The 20,545-nt window shown below is 44.2% G+C and overlaps 1 protein-coding gene across 1 annotated transcript in view; it reads right to left on the bottom strand.

Annotated features, from left to right (window-relative positions):
- Positions 1–20,545, bottom strand: part of DNAH6 (dynein axonemal heavy chain 6) — a 3,423,448-nt gene that overhangs the window by 1,847,732 nt on the left and 1,555,171 nt on the right. The window contains exons 20-21 of the mRNA XM_069626424.1: positions 17,553–17,645; positions 1,806–1,925 (exon numbers count right to left, since the gene is read on the bottom strand). Of these exons, the coding sequence (XP_069482525.1) occupies positions 1,806–1,925; positions 17,553–17,645 (213 nt within the window). The remainder of the gene's footprint in view (positions 1–1,805; positions 1,926–17,552; positions 17,646–20,545) is intronic.

Genomic DNA, 20,545 nt, shown 5'->3' on the forward strand with positions numbered 1-20,545 from the left:
TTTTCAGAGAGGGTTTTCCAGCTGAAATTATTACGGACAATGGGGTTAAGTTTTGGTCAGCGAAGATGAAGGAGTTTCTTGCACGCTTTGGGATCTGACATTTGCGCATAGCATTGTATCACACCAGATTGAATGGATTAGTCAAACGGGTCAATAGGTTTCTCAAAGGAGGGGCACAGTTGGTATTTAGTTTGGGGTTGTCGTGGATGGAGGTCCTAAAAGAGATGGTGTGGAGTTACTGCATCACACCTCATTCCATCACCAAGGTTTCTCCATTTGTATCCTTAAAGGGCTGTCAGCCAGCCACCAAGTTGTACCTTGGTTGGTTGGGTTTATCAGGATGTGTGAATGTTGACCGGCAGGAAGTAATGAAATTGATAACAGAGGCTCAAAGTGAGTATATGCACAGGTTTTATTTGGCAGCAAGTGCCAAGACATTGGAGTGGGCTGTGGGGGATTTAGTTCTGATAAAGAATCCCAGATTTGGGTCCAAGTGTCTGCAGAGCAAGTTTACAGGGCCAAAGAGGATTGCAGCGGTTCACGACAGTGTGGTGATTGTAGAAGGAGGTGAGGTCTGGTCAAAGGGGAGGTTGGTCAAAAGTTCTGCAGAAAGGAATGATGAAGTGGTGCTGGAGAGTGGTAATGTAAATGTAGAGGTGGAGGTAGATGAGTTGCACCACGGGAGAAATGGGGTGGATGATCAGACCATGGTCATGGACAGGCCTAAAGGCAGAATCAAAAGGATTCCTATTCGTTTCAAGGATTTCTATTGTGAGTGATGTACTCGGGTATTATTGTTTTGCAATGTATAGGGAGGGAGATATGTTGAGTTGATTCTTGGGTGATGTTGCTGTTTACTTTTGTTAGTGTTCCAGAAATAACTTTAGTTCTGGAACCATTTTCACTGTTTCTGCCGTGCTAGGTGCAGTGCTTGTTGCCTGCTCCTATATATACTTAAATAAAAGACCATATACCAAGCTCACATGGTGTCGGCCGTGATCTCTACAATCTGTCTGCTGATAAGCTCTTTTGGGTATATAGAGCCCTCTTGATGGCTAAAAAGCAAATTTTGAGACTATGACTATGAGTGACATGCAACCACCTATTGATGACTGGCTGTATAGTTTGTCACTTCTTTCAAACAGGGCGAGAGTGTTTTTGCAAATCAAACAGCAGAAAGATAGGTATGATGATATTTGGGCTGACTTGTATGTTTAATATGCTAATCCCCCCCCATTCCTTCCCTTTTTTTTCTTCCTTCTAGTTTAAATTTTGTATAATGGTTGAGTTGTTGATTGTGTGCACTTCAAGTGTTCTCTTCTGACTGATTTTTGTACTTGACTTTCTGTTATCCTTTTTACTGAAAAATCAATAAAGAATATTTTTTTTAAAAAAATAACTGTTGGAGATTAAGACTGGGGTTGGATGATCACTGGATACTTATCTCTTACTGTAAATTATAAAAAAGGAGAAATAACACTTTCCTTTTGGAGGATAGTTCCAAATGGAAAAGTGGAAATATCAAGAGGCAGATGTTGAACATACCAGACATTGTAGGGAATGTCTTCTCTGATATGTAACCAGTGCATATTTGAGATATCTGTGGGAGAATACCATGAGAACATGCTCATTCCAATCTAAATACATCCTGTCAAAACACATATGACTAAAAAGTATCTTTTTGGGAAATATCCTTTTATCTTGCCTTTGTTTGTAATAGTAAAAATGTAAAAACAGTAAACTGAATAAAAGATGCATTGCACATAAAGTACTGTTACTCTATAAGAATATACTTTATGACTTACCAAAGTTTGACTAAATAACGAGAGTTGTCTCTGCCATTCATCAACACGGGGTTTTATAGGTCCCACATATCTTGAGGAAGCAATAGTCGCTATATTTATGGTGCTGTCATCCAGAAGAACCTAGAATACATGAAAATAGGCTGAAATATATTTGTGAAATGTGAAGTGTATAACAAAACAGTAAAAACAAATAAATACAATTCTTTGTGTTTCGTCAATGAATCAAGATATATACTCACATTACCGCCTCTCGGTAACAGGGACACAACTCAATGGATAATATAATTATATATTTGGATACCATTGTATGTCAACAATACAGCTAAAAGTGACTTACGAAAACATTCACACCCAGAAACTTCTGAGCAGGCACCTTTCTTGCTAAGAATGCAGGCTGAATTACACAAAAAAAAGACAACAGGGCATGCAACCTATTGGTTGCTCCAGCTGCCACACCCTATTTTCCTGCCCCTTAAAATACAAAATAAAAGCAAAACTGGCCAGATACAGCTGCCGCCTCCTCTCTCTCTCTCTCCACTCAGCCCCATGACATTATCTACCAGCCACCTGGAAAAAAGAAAAGGGACTTGAGAGTTCACTTTTCTATTTTCCTGGCGGCTTTCTTGGTTGAAATTGTATTCAATTCCTCCACCAACCCTTGTGTATATATGCTCATCATAGGAAGAATCTAGAGACGAGAATGATGTACTCATTTCTGAAGCACGCACTAAGAAGATTATTTTATGGTGCAAAATTAATCTCGTATGCTCAGGGCAAGGGGTATAAATATCAAAGGGAAGTGGTACATAAAGAGCGAGGTAGGAAGAAATGGAAATGAGGGAGACTATGGAAAAGAAACACATTCCAACAGGTCCTTGTTAAGACGGATTTCTGAACTCTGTCCTGGTGGCGCAGAAGTTCAGAAGGCCAACCTAATTACTTGGAACAGGGTAACCTCTGGACGAGCCAGACCAATCAAGGTAGCGATCGCGGCGGTCAAGACTAGGGCCCTCATTACGACCCTGGCGGAGTACCATGGTGCAAATTGCACCATGGTCCATGGCGCTAAGCTGCCAATTCCGCCAGGGTGGTTGGCGGATTTACCGCCCCATGCCGACCTTGGCAGGGCGGTAAATCCCCAATCCCCATTTACCCTTCCCCATTCCCATTTTTGCCCCATAGGGTATAATGGGAGTGGGGAAGGCGTTAATTACGCCACCGTAATGTAATTAGCAACAAGTCCCGTAGCGCCATGGATTTTACCGCCTGCAAAAAGCAGGCGTAAAAATCCTCCATGGCGCTACGGGAACTCGTAGTACGGCGGAGAGGTACGCCAGGCACTACGCCGGCGTAATACCCTCTCCGCCAGGGTCGTAATGAGGGCCTAGGTCTCAAGAGGGGTGAGGGTGACTGAAAGCCCGCAATGAGCACACAAAGCAAGAGCGCTTACAAACTACTCCAAACAGTTGTTATATCAAAAATATATACACATTTATTTTAAGGCCTTTAAAACAACGACCGTAGCGAGAAAATCACAATATCACAATACTAAGCCAACACATACCATATCAACACAATATATATACAAATACGACAGTCGCAAGCGTTATATGCACGAAATGTGTAGTCCACCTGAAAGGGAAGGAAAACAGGCAGTGCGATAATGCTTTAGACTCAGTTCGCCTTCAGAGGCACCTAACTAGATGGAAGTCTGAGCCCTGCGAAGAGTGGAGCCTTGTGCTCAAAGTACCTGCACACGCTGGTGCCAACGGGCAAAAGGAGAAGCTCTTCGGAGGAAGACAGGCAGTTCGGGTTAGTGCACAACAGAAGAAGAACAGGTTCCGCGACTCAAGCGCAGCCTCCACAGTGAGCAGAAGCAGAGCGCGAGTACGGACAAAAGGGTGCTGTTTTTACACAGCGGGGAAAAGCAATGGGCTACTGCAGGAGGGCGACCAGATCCTAGCTATACTACTCACCGGTCCCCGATGCAAGCAGACCCAGGCTTCTCCACGTTAGTTTCAGCAGCTGGCAGGTTCAGAAGAGCCGGGAATGCCTCGTCATCGTGTAGAGAAAAAAGACGTCCCAATCGAAGAAACCTGCACAGTTTTGTCACCACAGCAGGGCAACGGAGCGGCCGTGTGTATCTGAGCCAAATGTACACTACTCACTTCAGACTTGGGAACGCCAAGTGTACGAAGCGTGTGAGAGTGACAAGGACTCCAAATACTACACAACCTGGCGGCGGTTACAGAGCAGGACTCCCGTGTAAGCTGGTCAGTCAACTGGATGGCCCAGAGACGCTTCCGAAGGCTTACTGGCAGGAGATGATGAAGTTGCCGAGAATAGCTGTTCCTGCTATTCCAAAGGTCGAAGCACCAGTACAGGCCTTCTGGTTCGATCAAAGGAGGAAAGGGTTTCACAGGACGACAGCAGTGCAAAGGAGGAGTCCTTCAGTGGGTCACCAGCAATTCCTCGGTCCAGCCTCGAGGTTGCAGGATACTTGGCTCCTGTATTCCTTCGTTCGTGAGAACTCAGGAGATCGACATGGTAGTGGTGTTTCCAGCCCCCTCTTATCCATGGTTCCCTTCGCGCCAAAACGGAGGGGAGCCAATGGGAGATCCGCTCATCACCACACACACCATTCGTGGACCAATCACGGACCACGGTGGTCCCAGGCATTCACACCACCCTAGACTCTCTGGCACCCAGGATGTGTATTGGGACCAGACATCCCAGCCCACACCCTGGAGGCACACAAAAGACATGTAGAAGCCCGCGAACGCATCTGTGTTTCGCGGGAAAGTACATGCCCAAATAAGGAAGGCCCCGGGTCGCTCGACCTGGGGAAGGTGAAGGGAGCAAGACGGTCAGTGGACAGGACAAAGGAGCCTCGTGGTCTGGCCATTTTGGGAGCCAGGCCACCATTTTGGGTTCAGCGCAAAAAACGTGCTCAGAACGCCAAAAGGAGCTCAAAATACACAAAACGATCGCTGCCACCATTCCAGTCCCTGAATGACTTGCACCGATCAAATACAATCCCAAACGAGTATCCAGGGCCTGTAGAAGGCTAGAGACCCAAGAGAGCTGTAACTTAGCTTACAGTGCCCTCTTGTGTCATGTTGCACGAAAGCCGCAACATGATAAAAGAAACTACGGGAAACAGCGTTCCCCGGTACTGACTGTCTTAAGGGCATGTCAGTTTCCCCGTAAGAAAGGAGCGAAAGCCCAGAGGAGTGCGGCAGAAGGCTGCACTTCTCTGGCAAAGTCAAGAACAAGGTGAAAAACAACAGCAAAAAGTTTAGGGGTTGCCACATGGAAGGAAAATTACCTACAATTACGAAATCTTTCCTAACAGTCCTGAAAATGAACTCAAATGTCACTCTCCTCAGGCAGTAGATCCAGTTGAAATGACTGCATTACAAAAGTGTCTCTGCTGCATTATTAAGACTATATCCAATTTCGTTGTTGATCAACAAATAGATTAGATCTGTTTCCTTTCTACAGTAAAGCGTGGTTGCAAAAAAAGGGTTCTCCATAAATCATGTATGTGTATTTTGCAGAAATCTACTCCGCTTTTTGCAGAATGTATGCATTTGTAAAAACCATGATAGTTGAAGAGTTTGATTGAAGATGCACTACGAGACACAAAATTATCCCTTAGGATTTTTTCCCCAATCTTGCGGACTCTACTATATTCAAGCCTGCTTCTACATATACTCAATTTGCTGGATACCTGTAACATTTTGATTGAGAAAGCTGTTAATAAAGCTACATTTAAATTGCATCAAGAATTCTCATCTGTTGTTCCTGCAACTAATGTGAAGGATTGGCAAGATCTTAAGCAACTGCAGGATGGTAAGCTATTATCATCAAACCCTCTGACAAAGGAAGCAATGTGGTGCTGTGGGGCATGCATGATTATGATTATAGAGCAAAAGCTTTACAGTCATTGGGGGACTGAGAGGCCCATTCCTGGCTAGATCTCCATGAGACTCGTAAAATCAAAAAAATAAATGTTAAGTGCACACAAAAGTGGAGCTTGACGTGCACAGAGCTAATTGATATACAATCTGTGGTAGAGGATAATCTATAAAGTAGACTATTTAGATAGGAGACAGTGGTGGATACTATTTTACATACTTTCAATTTCTATTCCCAAAACAGTTGTTGACACACCACTGGGGGGAAATGATTTAAGTGCTGTCAGGTCCTTGGGGTCCCACGCAGGCCTGAGTTACATACATGCAAGTGTGACACAAAAGGTGGGAGGCTGTTCTACCCACAGAAGATACAGAACATGAGAAAACCTGTAAACATGCGTTGAGTGAATTGGCGAGTGAGTTGAGAAGAAGTCTGTAAAATAAATTACTTAACTGGGTTTAATATAAAGAGGTAGGGTCTTCCCATTCCTAAGACGGAGAAAAGTATTGTGATGTCAGCAGATCATGTGGTTAGAACCTTCGGCAGGGTTCTATAATTGCCTTTCATCACACATCTTGTTCAGGCAGGATTTGTTTCTTTGAAGCTCTGCTTGACCCTCAATTAATAACAGTGTGATAATACAGTAAGATCTCTCATCTTAGTATATACAGTGGGAGTATAGTTGACAAGCTTTGGAGGTAGTATGGGAAGAGTTTGGGCTTTCATCACATCAGAACAAAGTGATCTCAATGTGTAAGGATCAGTGTAAATATTGTAAACTGGCCAAAAAGAAGTTTCAATTACAAAACCACAAGGCCAGTTGGGCAAAACCTTTTTTCTCTCTAACGCCCAAACAATATCATGAGAACACTATCAAGAGAGAAAACAAAATGTCCTTCCGAACCTGGATTCGTAGGTAAATGTCGCTTACAAAAGGTACTAAATGTCCCGTGCGCTGACCCTAGAAAACAGTGATGAGCCACCTATATAGCAGAAAGATAGAACGAGGAACTCTCCCTATCTCATCTACCTTGTTTACGTAACAAACCGCTCAAAACATATTTTAAAATGGTGTTGGAACCTAGTCTTAGAAACCTTTATCAGTGAGTGCCCGAAAACCAGAAACCAAAAAAACAGAGGAAAGAGAATTCCTCCACAAACAGTGTAAAATTGCAGCATGAGATTAGCGCACAGCGTCTTGCAATTGTATACCCCACGTTTCTTCATGTATATCAAAAAATGATCTGTCAAAAGAAACCAAGTGAGGTAAGTCTTCAATTCTAGCAGATATGAACCCACATTTATCCAAAACGGTGTACGGCAGTCTCTCATACATCTATATTTTACTTCAACTGGGTTTCAGTGGAAAGCATAATTTTATACCACCTTAAGCAGGACGGTAGGTCCAACATAGATTCTCGAACCACCTTGTGTTTCATTAAGTTGCCACTAGAATTCACAGAAACTCACCATTGTGCTGTGTAAAGCATACAATCTAAAAACGACAGAAAGATAGAGACAAAGTGCTCTATTATAATTTTTAAACATGACCACGCAAGATTAACTTACAGCAACACCAACGTACTAAAATCTCAGAAGATAACATCATAGCAGTGCTTAGTAACTCTCCACTAGTGAACGGACTTAAAAAAAAAAATAAACCAACTTTGGCCATTATTAAATGTGGGTGCTGTAAGGAACTCATGGTGGCAACAGTAAAGACAGACACAAGTGATCACAGTTCAGGGGTGTTTATTTAAACTGTATGCAGGTTGGAAAAACGCCTAATCTAAACCTAAATCTAAGCTGTGAGCAATTGTCCACCATCAAATGAAAATAAGGCAGTCCTAGTGGTGTTGTGTTAAAATAAAAAGGGCCTATACTAAGAAACGTATTGCCAACCTTACAACTAATGCAAAAATGGTTTGGGATGATTTGCAAGAATGAAGTGCTCATAAATAATATGTCAGGATCGGTAGCCTGGTACTCCCTTCTCAACGTTTTGTGCACCGGTTATGATGGGACCTTAGAGCACAGCACACACTCGAGCTTTCCCAGCACGAGTCGACAGGTCCACTTGCAGCTGTCAGGACCGGCAATGGCCAAGTCTTGTTTCCCTTGGAAGTCTCTTGCCTTCGTGGGCCTGACATATTTAATACAAAACAAAAGTTCCTTTAACAAAATTAAAGTTTGTTTCCACAGTTCATGTTGGGTGATGGCTTCACCCCTTGGTCCCCCTCTTCCGGGCGCCGACCCCTCACCTATACGTCCGGGTGATGGTTTCACCCCTGGGCCCGCCTCTTCTGGGATCTGACCTTTGAAACAGTTCCCATCAATATAAAGGCCTTTTCGTGGTCCTCGTCCTGAGCCCCGATAGGTTTATCAAAGAAAACAACAAACAGACAAAGTTCTGCTTTACATATATTTCGGGTGTTCGCCTCCTACCCCTGGATCTCCCTCTTTCGGGCTCAGATCTCAGATGACAAGGGGCGTTTCCCTCCCCTTTGTCCTGCAATGTCTTTTGCTTCAATGTCTTTTTATACAGTTCCAGTGGACATCCCTGGGCCGGTTTCCCCCTTGTCAACACACGGTTTCCTGGGACTTTAGACTTTGCCCCCTTCTCATCAGCATCCCTCTTCCGGGTTCATTCTTGCCAACTTAACATTTACTTTATTTTCAATGATTGTGGATTCATCTCCCTTGCTTATAGATGTGGCGGGACTCACTTCCCTTGCTTTCTTTAGAGTTCTTAGGTCAAAGGCTTTCGACTGACGGGGATTTTGCTTGATCTCCTGTATGACCACTTTGACCTAACTTAGCGGCTCTCCTTCGGCATTCTGGTACCTATAGTTTCACTTAGATGGGGGCTTGACCGGCGTTTCTCGGTTCAACACCCATGTAGTGTCGGTTCCCTTTGCAGCTGGTCTCCCCTTAACACTTTTACAGTTGTTTGAACTTGGTTCAACTTGCCACTTTGCGACTTTAATTCACCGCAGCCTGGCTCTTATCGACTCTCCCCTCGACTCTCCGGCTGTGATGAACCACTTGGCTTTCCTTGTAACTGGAGTCAAGGCCAGTACCACAGTAGCAGGAGTTTTCCTCGCTTCCCGCTTATCAGGGTCGATGCGTTCTGTGTACCTTTGACATTTGCTGCAGCACACTTGGGCTATTGTCCTCGGTTTTACAATCTCCTCTGCGGAGGTTGCACAGGTCTGCGTCGAATGCGGCAAGATCGTGTCTCTCCTTGTCAGCCTCTCGCCTTTCTCGCCGCCTTTCGCCTCCTCTTGAACTGCCGGGCCTGGATAGCTGTCTCGTCCTGCGGTCTGCCTTGCTCGTTGTTAGGCAAGATTGTATGTAGTAGCCCTGTGGGAGACTACACCAGCCTTGTCCTCTTGGTAATAGGTAACCCACCTATTGGTATAGGTCTGTACTGCACAAGTTGGTAGTGTGACTGAGCAGCCAGACATATCTCAAGAGGGGTAAATGTGAGTTGTAGAGAGGTCACACCGAGATTCACAATTACAGGTATACAAATAACACTTACACTCAAGGTTTTCTAGTAATATAATGATTTATTTAACGGTCAGTTTTAAATAAGCCTTCTTTAAAAAGGGCAAAATGCAACAATACAAATACACTTCATAACACTCCCTCAGATTTAAGATAAGCCAGTAGATACCCTTTAGGGATGTCATGCACACACACTTCCTACACCCTGAGGTGACTGCAATTGCTAGGACAATGTTTGGCATTAATATATCACTTTTTACACTTAATGAAATTCTGAAGTTGTGGAAAGGAAAAGGTTTTAGGGAAGGAAAAGGTTAACAGGTTCTCGGAACTTGTGAATACTTTACAATGTCCAAATGAAGTCTAGGTTAGACCTTTCCCAGCAATACAAGTTAAACTAATGTACCACCTATGAGGGACAGTTAAAACCAAAGTCAATGGGTCAGAATAGTCTGCAGGGAGCCGGGACAGCCAAAGTCAATTTGAACAATGTCTATGGAGCTGAGGCCTTCTTCAGATAGCACACATTTCTTGCACAATGTTATTAGAGAGTTTGTAGAAAAAGAATCACTGTTGGGCCACAAGCTGCTAGGCTTGTGAAAGGCAAAGATGCAGGCAACTCTGCAGAATGCAGCTACTGCAAATCTCCAGCGAGAACATGCAAGCTACAGACACAAGAGGTAAGTACCCCTTAGTCAAGACAGTACATTAGGTTGAAGAAGAGGATCCAGCTGGCTTCCGTTCCTGTTGCAGTCCTGCAGATCCTAGGTTCCTAGGCCTAAGAGGGAGCACATCTGGGGACTCCTGCACTGCGGTTTGAAGGTCAGTGGCAGCTATGGGCTCCTTCAAAATCAGCGGCCCTTTGCGGTTTCAGCTACCGGTCAATAGCACCACCACAGTTCTTGGACACTTGATGGGCTTCTCTCGCTTCTGGAGTACAGCACTCTGGTGACGTGACTCGGGCTTGGGTAGTCCTGCTTCAGGAGGGTCCTCAGGATCTTCCTGGAGCTCTGGTCCGGCTTAAAGATGATGCACTTGATTCTGGTTTTCCTGACCCCTCGCACTCGGTTCCAGCAGCAGCGAAGAAGTACAGCCAGCAGGGAGAGGTTTTCCAGCAGAGTTCGTCTTGGGGTCAGTTGGTCCCACCAACCCAAGGGAAGATGTCGCCTGTTCCGGGCTTCTCTAGTCGATACAAATTTGGAGCTTCAGTACTGCAGCAGGGCTTCACTAGGCACCTCAAGGGTCCAGGAGTGTACAGCAAGCTTCTCTTCCAGTTTCTTTCGTTGGATGTTTCTTTAGGTGGTCGACTCTGCCTTTTGTTCAAGAGACCTCGCCTTTTATGCAGGTTTCTCCCATTTATGCACAGCCTAGCTGTCACTCAGACAGCAGGGTGGCTGTCCTGCAAGGACAGCCAGCGAATCAGCACTGGGTGGATTCAAGTAACCAAGGAGACTAAGGACAGGGAGTTTCGGGCCCCTCCCTCGCTTCCTGCCATTGCAGACACACTGGAACCAGAGATGGGTTTCAGCACTGAAGGCCGCCAAAGGCAAAACAAACAAAAGGGTTAAACCTGGTTTGGCGTGCAGAGTAAAGCCCAAGAAAGATCTCACAAGCAAGAAATGGCGAAAAAAGAGACAGGTGTTCTTCACCTCTCTCCTGCTACCTGGAGTGCAAAGTGCAACCAATTCCAAATGGCTGCATATAACGAGGTATGAGCTACTTCAATTGGCTAATGCAACTGAAAAATGATTGAATGTGGTTCGGGAAGAGCTCTGAGAACTGCGATTAATGGCTCTCCAAAACCCCTATATTTTGGACCTCATGACTGCAATGGAAGGGGGCGTGTGCCACAACATTGGCAGAACCTGCTGCAGGGCAATTCCCACAAATGATGCAGCAAATGGAACACTCCAGAGGCTGTCGAACAAATTAAAGCAATAAACAAGAAAATGTCAAGAGAGGCACAGGATGTTACGTCAAGCACCTGGCTTTTTGCTTGTGTGTCCGATTGGCTGGCAACAATGTTCAAAATAACTGTCCCTCTGCTCGTTGTGATCCTCGTCGCCAGCTGTGTCGGCTGGTCGATCATCGGTTGGTGCAACTGCCACCAGCACAAGGGACACCATATAATGTCACTGAATAAAATTGAGCTTGGCAACGTTTTAGGTGAGGGACCTTTGAGTGTAAATTAGAGTGATGAAGATGATCTGGAATGTACTAACGGTGCTAATTCAGTGCCAGATAGGGGTGCGCACCTACCAGCTTTGAGAGTAAGCAAGGGGCGACAAAGCACCTGCTAGGAGCAAATGCCAAAGGTATACCAAGTCACAGCCCTCTTACAAAAAAAAAGACCTCACTGGGAAGGGCAAGGGTAGAGATGTATTACGTGAAAAATCAGCCCAAACAATTTTATATAAATAGCACCAGAAGGGGTAAAACACCATCTTCAATAAACACATCTGATGAGGAAACCCCGGGGGCTGCCTGACCAGAGAAAACCCGATCTGAAAAACATGACTAGCACACCAGGGGCCAGGGAGGAGGGAGAGAGAGCACAAGTTGCACATCACAGGCGAACCAAAGCTGCTAAAACAGCACAAGGTGATGCAATTACAGGGCAGTCTGCCAATCCAGCAGTCACACAGGGTAGAGGAGAAGTGGACCTGAGCCAGTGTACAAGAAACATGGCCACCCATGCCCATCAGCAGGTGGCTGTGGGAAGGGGACACTGGATAAAGTGGCGTTCCTGGGAGAATCAATCAGATGGTAAGTCACTGTGCTCCGGGGAGGTGGCCAGCCTTTAGAGTATCCACCACCGAACTTGTGAAGGTCATTATCTAGCAGGTATTGTGTGAATGTCTCCTTTCCCACCAGAAACAGGATGTCTCGTGTCCCGTCCTTAATGGTGCCAACCAATGGCAGTGTATTAAAGTTCTGGCGGTCAGCACAAATGTGGTTTTATTAAATTACTAATTGTTCCAGGGTGGGCCTGAGAATCGATGTGGTGCCACATGGGTAGGTGATGTGTTGGGATAGTATCGAACTGTTTGCTTCAATCAAATTTCACTCACGTATGTTTAGCACTAAGAATATGATGTACACAAGCCCATTACATTTCTGGGAAAACGTAGAGCATGAGAAAATGCGAAATTGCAAGTGTATCAATGAGGTCTGAATATTATGTTTTATGGTATAAAACTAATGGCCACAGTGCATTCAGGTGTCGGCTCATTTCAATCTGACCTTTTTCACTGCTCTGTTTATTTGTGCTTGCCCAGTTGTAAAAAACAGCATTTCTTCTTGCCCGGTGTGTGCTCCTTTTTTGAGTACTTGTTTTTTAAGGTGTGCTTGGAGGACCCTCCCCAAGTACGCCATCCTTATAAATTGTCTCCATGATAACCTAGGCATTAGAGACCCGGCTGATCTTCCTTTCTAACACTGCTTACCAAGTGCAACTGGGCCGGTTCCTATCCAATCTCCACCTCACTCTTTACTTGCAGCATTCCTCAGGGCACTATCTTATCGCCATGGCTTTTCAATATTTACCTGGCCCTCTGGCCCACCTGATCTCCACTTTCTCTCCACCTTCTCTCCTCACTTCCAGTGTTATGGTGATTATACACAGCTCTCCTTTAGGCTTCCCTCCTCTACCCCCTCTTCTTCCTCTTTCATACCTGACTGCCTGACTGCTATTCAGGCATAATGCTCTGCAAGCGATCTCGACTGAGATCCTGCTCCCCGATTCCTTCCCACTCTCTGGCCGCCCTCCTTGGACCCCCTCCCCTCACCCTTCTGTGAGGCAAAAAACCTCTTGATATCATCTTCGACTCCTCTCTCTCCTTCTCGCCTCACATCTTGGACCTTGCCAAGAAGTCCAGCGGTCTGCTCCACCCCCTTAGAGGCATTCTCCCTTTCCTAACCTTTCCCCAGAAGCTCAATTTCACCAGAGCTCTGGTTCTATCTAGGCTGGACTACTGCAACAGCCTCTTCCTCAATCTGCCTCCTTACTCCCTTCGCCCTCTTCAACTAATCCAGAATAGGGCTGCAAGACTTATCCTTGGCCTCAAGCTTAGGGACTGCATCTCTCCAGCCCTAAAATCTCTCCACTGGCTCCTTCTGGCTGTGAGGATTAAATTGAAGACCCTCTGCATCATACACAAGGTTTTCTGGGGCCTGGGACCCTGCTACATCCAACTTTCTCTCCCTAAATACCTCAGTGCTAGAGTCCTTCAGTCCTCTAGCTTAAACTCTCTTCTGATCAGACGTTTCTCCAAGAACAAAGTGGGGGGTAGATCTCTTTGTTCAGCAGGAGCCTCTCTCTGGAACAGCCGTCATGCCCCTCTCAGACTTGAGCCGGATCTCCTTCTCCTTAAATTCTGGAAACCTCCCTTGCTAATGTCCCCCTGCCACTGCAAATGGTGCCTGGTACATTATGTGCTTTACTGAGGCCAAGCCCTCCTCGTCCATTCTACTCCAGCACCCCTTAACCAGCACTTGCCCTCAGGCACACTTTCCCATCTAGCCTGAATCTGGTCCACCCCTTCCTTGCACTAGCCAACCCTTACCCTGCGCCTCCTTGGCACTTGTCCTTCTGGGCTCCCCTCTGCACTTGCCCAGCCCCCGGAGCCCCTGCCTATCTGCACTTCTCCATCCACTTTTAACACCATCCCACCCCATCCTCCCTGACCTGTCCACTATCCCCCCTGCACTTACTGTCACTGCATTTCGGTAGTCTGAATGTAACATGGCCTACTAGGACTGTTTTTACTGTTACCTACTTGTTTTTTCTCCCCTGCCCTCCACCTCATGGCTTCTGGAAACACTTGTGTATAGGCGCCTTACACATGTCCAATAAATAAATAAACTTACTGTTAGGACAGTTTTTCTGAAGTCCAACTAAGGGCTTAGTAAAACTATTCAACTGAAACAGTACAAGACTTCACTCTAAGTAGAACACTGTACCGGCTGAGTATATGGTAGCGTAGACTGAGCAGCCAGGCTTATCTTAGGAGAGGGAGAGGGCTTTATAATCAGTACAAAGAAATTGTAGTACAAATATGGTCCAAAGAAACATTGAAACACTATGTATTGTAAAAATAAATTGTTTATTTAAATACAAGTAGTGCAAGGGAAATTTTGGGTAAGCAAGTACTATCACATTATATATAACCACAATATATAGAAACACAACACTATGCTTTAAAGTACACAAGCCAAAGCATATGACATTATTTGAAACACCTAACCGTAGTTTTAGGGAAGCCAAACCCAATAGTTACTTTTGAATTACTTAAAGTAATGCAAGTAGACCCTAGCAGTTGTACCTTAACGCTCAGCAAGAAATCCCATAGTAAGTAAACTGGAAAATAAACTTTTCAGAATAGGGGAACACTTATTCCAAGACCAGTAAAAACCTATAACTCGGGTTCAGGGTAACACAGTTATTCTAGGCGGGCTGGACTTTTTGGTGTAATAAACAATTACACTTAGTTTTTAGCTCAGTGAAACACAGTCTAAGATCAGTAAGAACTTATTAGACTATTTTCGGATGGCTCAAGGCAGACTAAGGTTATCTACACCTAAGAACACTTTTCAAGAATGGCACACACCTATTCTAGGCAGGTAAAACCTAATGTTGTAATATATTATTACAGTTTGATTTTCAGATCAGACCAGATTAAGGTAAGCAATTACTCTTAACTTGATTTAGGATGGCACACAGCTAATACAAGGTAAGTAAAACCTATACACTTTTGAAAAGGAGCTATCAGCAACATAGAGCTAAGTATAACCTAAGGCAGACTTATTCCGGACAGGACAACAGCAAGTCAGGGGACGCAAGACCCAATTGGGGACACTCATACATTTATCCTAACAGGAAAAGTAAAGTGAAACCAACAGCATTACATTTGGGGAAGAGGCACAACCAAATTCACAGGTGAGTAACTTGACTTTATATATACTTTTCAGAATAGTGCAACATACATTCAAGGTAAGTAAGAATGTTTGTAACTATGCACTGTCAGAGTTATAGTTACCAACCAACTTGTTTTACAAGTAAGTAACTTTTGAATACTTGTTATTCTTTTCAAGGCACCACCCTTTCTTGTCCAGTCCTTGCCTTATTCTATAGCATAAGTTCACTCAGAGGTAGTAGAGGAACCCTAGTGGTCTAGGTGCCAGCTGTAGGCATGGTGAGATAGGGTTCAGTTGCAAGAGTTCCAGAGGACGACTGTTCAAACAAGTAGGTATTTCACTTTAAAGTTAGTTGAGGGTCCAGGGACTTCCGAGAAGACACCCTAGGAGGATTCTGCAGTGGGCCTGGGTGAACTGGATGAGTGGCTTCCCAATCACAGAAAACACCCAAAGCTATACAAAAAGCTATACAGAAATCACAAAGGCTTAAGGTAGGTAAAATACCCCAGGCAACACAGTACCTCAGCACAGTAGAGGAGTTGCAGCAAGAGGACTTCAGGATCTGCAGCCAAAACCCCCGGTCGATGGATTCCTTTGTCAAGAATACGGAAGACAGGACTTTGGAAGGACTTTTGCAGCAGGGATCATGGGAGAAGGCTCCAGCCAACATTTTCCTTGCAGCTGGATGCATCTCTGTGGATTTGGCATCTTTTCAGGAGCACAGAAAAAGACAGTATATCGCTGGTCAGACTCTCATCGTTTGCAAGGTCAAGCACTCTGATGAGGGGAGATTTTGAGCTCGATTTATGTCTCTGAAGGTCCAGCAAGATTCGGAAGACCATGCAGCACACAATGGCTCGAGTTCCCAGGGTATTGGGATATAGCAGCTCAGCAAGATCGCAACATTATGTGGGATGGCGCAAAATGCAGGTCTCCTTGAGTCTAATGGGTCTCACCATGCTCTGGGTCAGGGTCCTCATTGTCGGAGTCCCCAGGTTGGTTGGAAGGAAGGGTAACAGCAGGCTCTGGTTACAGAGCAGGCTCCCCGGTCACTAGAAATCATCTCAGCCGCGTTTTCTAAATCATCCTCTTTGGTTTTGATGCCAGTGGTCGACTACCTCTTCAGCTTCCAGGATCAGAATTTTATGCAGGAACCCAGCCAATCAAACAGCTATGCAGCATTCAATCTTGGGGGGTTGGCAGTCCTTTCAGGACAGCCAGCTGCCCAATTTGAACTGGATTTTTGCAGTCAGGATGCAAGACAAAGGGCTGCAGAGTTTTGGACTCCTTACTCGCTTCCTGCCTTCACAAACAATCTGGAGCCTGGGCGAGCTTGGCCAAGGTCTCCCGCCAAAAATAAAGTTAACACAAAGGATTTTCCTGTGCTGGATGTCTGGGGAAGGAACAAGAATGTACAAGCAATGATAAAATGGTGAAAAAAGAAGACAGAAAAAGAAGACGGGCCATTTTGGAAAAATGAGCACCCATGTGGGTGCCTTTACTGGGGCTGTGGACGTAAACATGCACTGAATTAATAAAAAGGTTCACTGCCACCAGCCATTAAAGGTAAGTTTGTCTTTGTAAAATAAATGTTATATTTAGAATGAGAAAGGGGATACCCAGTATCTCCACAGCACTCCAGGTGGGTGTGCTGGTCTCGCCCAATAAAATGCAAAAGAGATCCAAAAATCCTTTCTACCCTTGGGAACTGTAGTTCTTACACGTTTAGCCAGAGACAGTTAAAAGGGGAGCCCCAAGGACAACCCAGCAACAATAGGCAGTATGTTCCAAAAGTTGTCTAAGAGGATAACATTAAAAATACACTATGGAGAGTCTTAAAAGTGACACCCATAAAAAGAGAAAAAGACTCTGAATGTGGAAAAGGGTACCCTCAGGTATAGGGAAAAATAATCTACCAGCCCAGCAAAATGTTCTGGGGTTGACACAGGTCAGGAAGATGCATCATTGATACGAACATCTTACTTAACACTCACAAGTTAGAAGTTACACAAAACCTGCTTTAATCAATAAATGTATTTTTTCTACTGTGCTGCCATTCATACTCATGCAGAATGCCTGGTTCTTGTTACCCATCACCGAAAAAGTGCTGCCAACTGCTTTTGAAGAAACTCCTTGTGCAACTTCTATATTTGATATGTAAAAGTAGAAGATCTAAGAAAACCGGTTTGGGAACCTGTCTCAGGCAGGAGAAAGATCATTATTGACAGGAAACTGGAACCAGTAAGATATCTGAAAAAAATCATTTTGGAAACCTTTTCTATCCTACCACCCTTTTCATTTTGTGAAACATTGTTCTGTAGCCGTCAAAAGGTACATTTGCATCCATTCTGTTTACACCCAAATCGAATAAATTTGCTTTCTGTCTTTCTTAAAGTTTACCTGAATATCATCAGTTCCACCAAGGATGAAAACATCTTTCGAATCACGATGTGTAATACAAGTGAATTCAGTAGCTTTCCAGGCGTCTTCAACCTTAAAGAAAAATGGCGAGCCTCATTGTTATATATCACTTTACATGGCACACTAAGAGGCCCATAGAGAAAAGCAACATCTAATTAATGGAAATACTTGCCCAATGCTTCTTAACCAGGAGGAACTTTGGAAATTGCACATATGAGATACAAAAATAGTGTCTATCCATCACGTTTTGGTTGCCTTAGTCCATGCCAGGGCAGTTGAAAGTCTTCCCATGTTCTCGCTTCATTGTATCCTTACGGCTTTCTCTATCCCTTCTCTGCATCAGATCTGCTTATGCATTTTATCATATGGCACCACCAGTCATAAGCTCTGCAGGTCTTATTTAAAGGCAGTCCGAATCTACGGAAAACTTTGTCATACTTCTGCAGAGTCGGAATTTCATAGTTACAGAGAGCAAATCTGCTGCAACTGTCCAAACATTTCAAAGTGAGCAAGCGATTTCTAAAATCTGCAGAAAGTTTTTTGCTCATAAAATAATTTCTTTTTCTGCAGAATAATCTGATATGCAGATTTGGACTATCATACTCTGCCATACTCTTTACAAAAGCATAACCTATTTCAATGACGATTATACATCAGATTTCCCCCTTTTATAATCTTCCCTTTTTTATTTGTCAAGTGAGGTATAAAACAAGGTTTATTCCAAACACTAAAATTGAAAATTACCATGGGGCCTCATTACGCGTTTGGTGGTAATTATTACGTGGATTTATCATGAGATTACGAGTGGTGGCAAGGCGGTGTTAATACCCATTTTTGGAGTCCATAGGACTCAATTGTGCCAAAATCCCCATAAACACGAGCAGTAATTGCACTCATTTTTGGTATCATGATGGAGGTAACTCCTCCACTTTAATGTCAAAATAATAGAATTATTACCACTTTTTTACTGCACCACCGAACTTGATCATGAACTATGATCATCAGTTCTGTGACAGGGAACTTCGTGGCTGGCATGCCATCAAGTATTCTGCTGGCATTATAGTGGTAATTATTTCAAATGTATAGTCTGTCATATTTAAACCAGCTGAATAGGACATTCTGAAAAGCAGTGTCAAGTGGAGACAAAGTGGTTGCTTTTTCATTAAACAAAATGTGGATAGCCCACAATTGTCATCATGTAGGTTTTTCATTTGGCAGCAGTCTTTTTAAAATTAAACAAATATATAGTTTTTTTTATAGTTATCAATTCTGAATCCTGACTTGACATAAATAAATCCTCCAGGCATTTAAATATTGCTTAGTGCACTGATTACAGGGAGAGGGTGTAAAAGAATGTCCAAAGTAGTCTAACAGTACCTGGCGGCGGGTGGGTGAGGAGGGTGGGGGCAGCCTACCAGCCAATGAGGAGGCTCGGAATGGGGGGGGGTATTACCACATGGGGTACCATCTTCTCTGCCAGGGAACAAGGTAAGTGGTCCCCTACCTCCCCCCATCCACAGATTTCCCTTCCCACCCCCGACTTACCTTCTTTTTGGTCCTTTTCAGGAGCGGACGCGCCAGAAACACTTCTGTCCCGGCACGTCTGCTCCCAAACTGCCACCATGTAAAGAGAGATGGGACCACAGGCTTATTACTATTAGTACCCCGGCCTGTTAGACCAGGGTACTAATAGTGTCTTTTTTTCAGTTTTGAGACACTCCGGCTTTGTATTTTGCATTACAATCTTCCAAAGTTATATACTCTAACAAATAATATCAATACACAAGGTAGAAGAGACTAAGGAAGAAGAGACATGTGGGATTTGGATTCAAAATAGGGTGGCATCACAAAAGACAAAGAAGGGTTTTGAGGCAGTGAATATCTCAATCATTTAGCACAGGGTTATCCAGTCACTTACTGGTAGGTTTCCATTATCAGGTGGATCTAGAAATGAATATACTTTCTGTTGCCATTAGTAAACACTATCAAATATTGTGCTACAATTACACATGTTTTCCCCAACGTAAACCATTTTCTTAGCAATCTATTACCTGCATCAAGAAACCTAATTTTAGTTTCTTGAAGCCCTACTGCGTAGTTATTGTAATAAGATTGTGTCTCTGCTACACACAGTGTCATTAAGGGCCTAGAATGCCCAACATATGCCGGGGTACACAATAGAACCTGGAGGCACCATGCACTGTAGACACATTTGTAAGGAACTCATGGTGGCAACAGTAAAGACAGACACGAGTGATCACAGTTCAAGGTTGTTTATTAAACTGTATAAATGGGTTGGAAAAATGCCTAATCTAAACCTAAATCTAAGATGGTAGCAAGCCACGACCATCAAATAATAATAAGCCAATCCTAGTGGCGTCTTGTCAAAATAAAAAGGCCTATACTAAAAAGACCTATTGCTAATCCTTAAAACTAAATACAGAAAAGTGTGGGATAAAGTTCTTGAGAAAGAAAGTGTTTACAAATGATAAGTCAGGGTGTAGAAGCCGGGGGTCTCCCTTCTTAGCGTTTTTAGCATGGGACAAGGTGGAATTCCAGAGCACTGCACACAGTCAAGCTTATCTCAGCATGAGCCTACAGTTCCGATCCAGGTACCAGGACCTCTGGGGGTTAAGTCTCTTTTCTACAAAAATTCTCTTGCCTCCGAGGACCTGCTGCATGCAAAATAACAAACAAAAGAGTTCCTTTTCGTCTATACGTTGGGTGATGCCTATTCACCCCGAGGTCCCCCTCTTCCGGGATCAGACCCCGCTTGAATGTTAGCCTCCCTTTGCCGGGTTCACTATGGCTTGTATTCCAAGGGATTTTAAATAATCTTCCCCGTTACATTCACAATTCTTAATGTCTTTTTAAACAGCTCACAGTGAACCTCCCTTTCCCGGGTTCACTCTTGTCAACACAAATGTTCATTGCGGCATCAGGCTACTCCCTTTTTATCGGCATCCCTCTGT

The sequence above is a fragment of the Ambystoma mexicanum genome, chromosome 6p (genome assembly GCF_040938575.1).
Source record: "Ambystoma mexicanum isolate Mex_15411 chromosome 6p, UKY_AmexF1_1, whole genome shotgun sequence".
NCBI lineage: Eukaryota > Metazoa > Chordata > Amphibia > Caudata > Ambystomatidae > Ambystoma > Ambystoma mexicanum.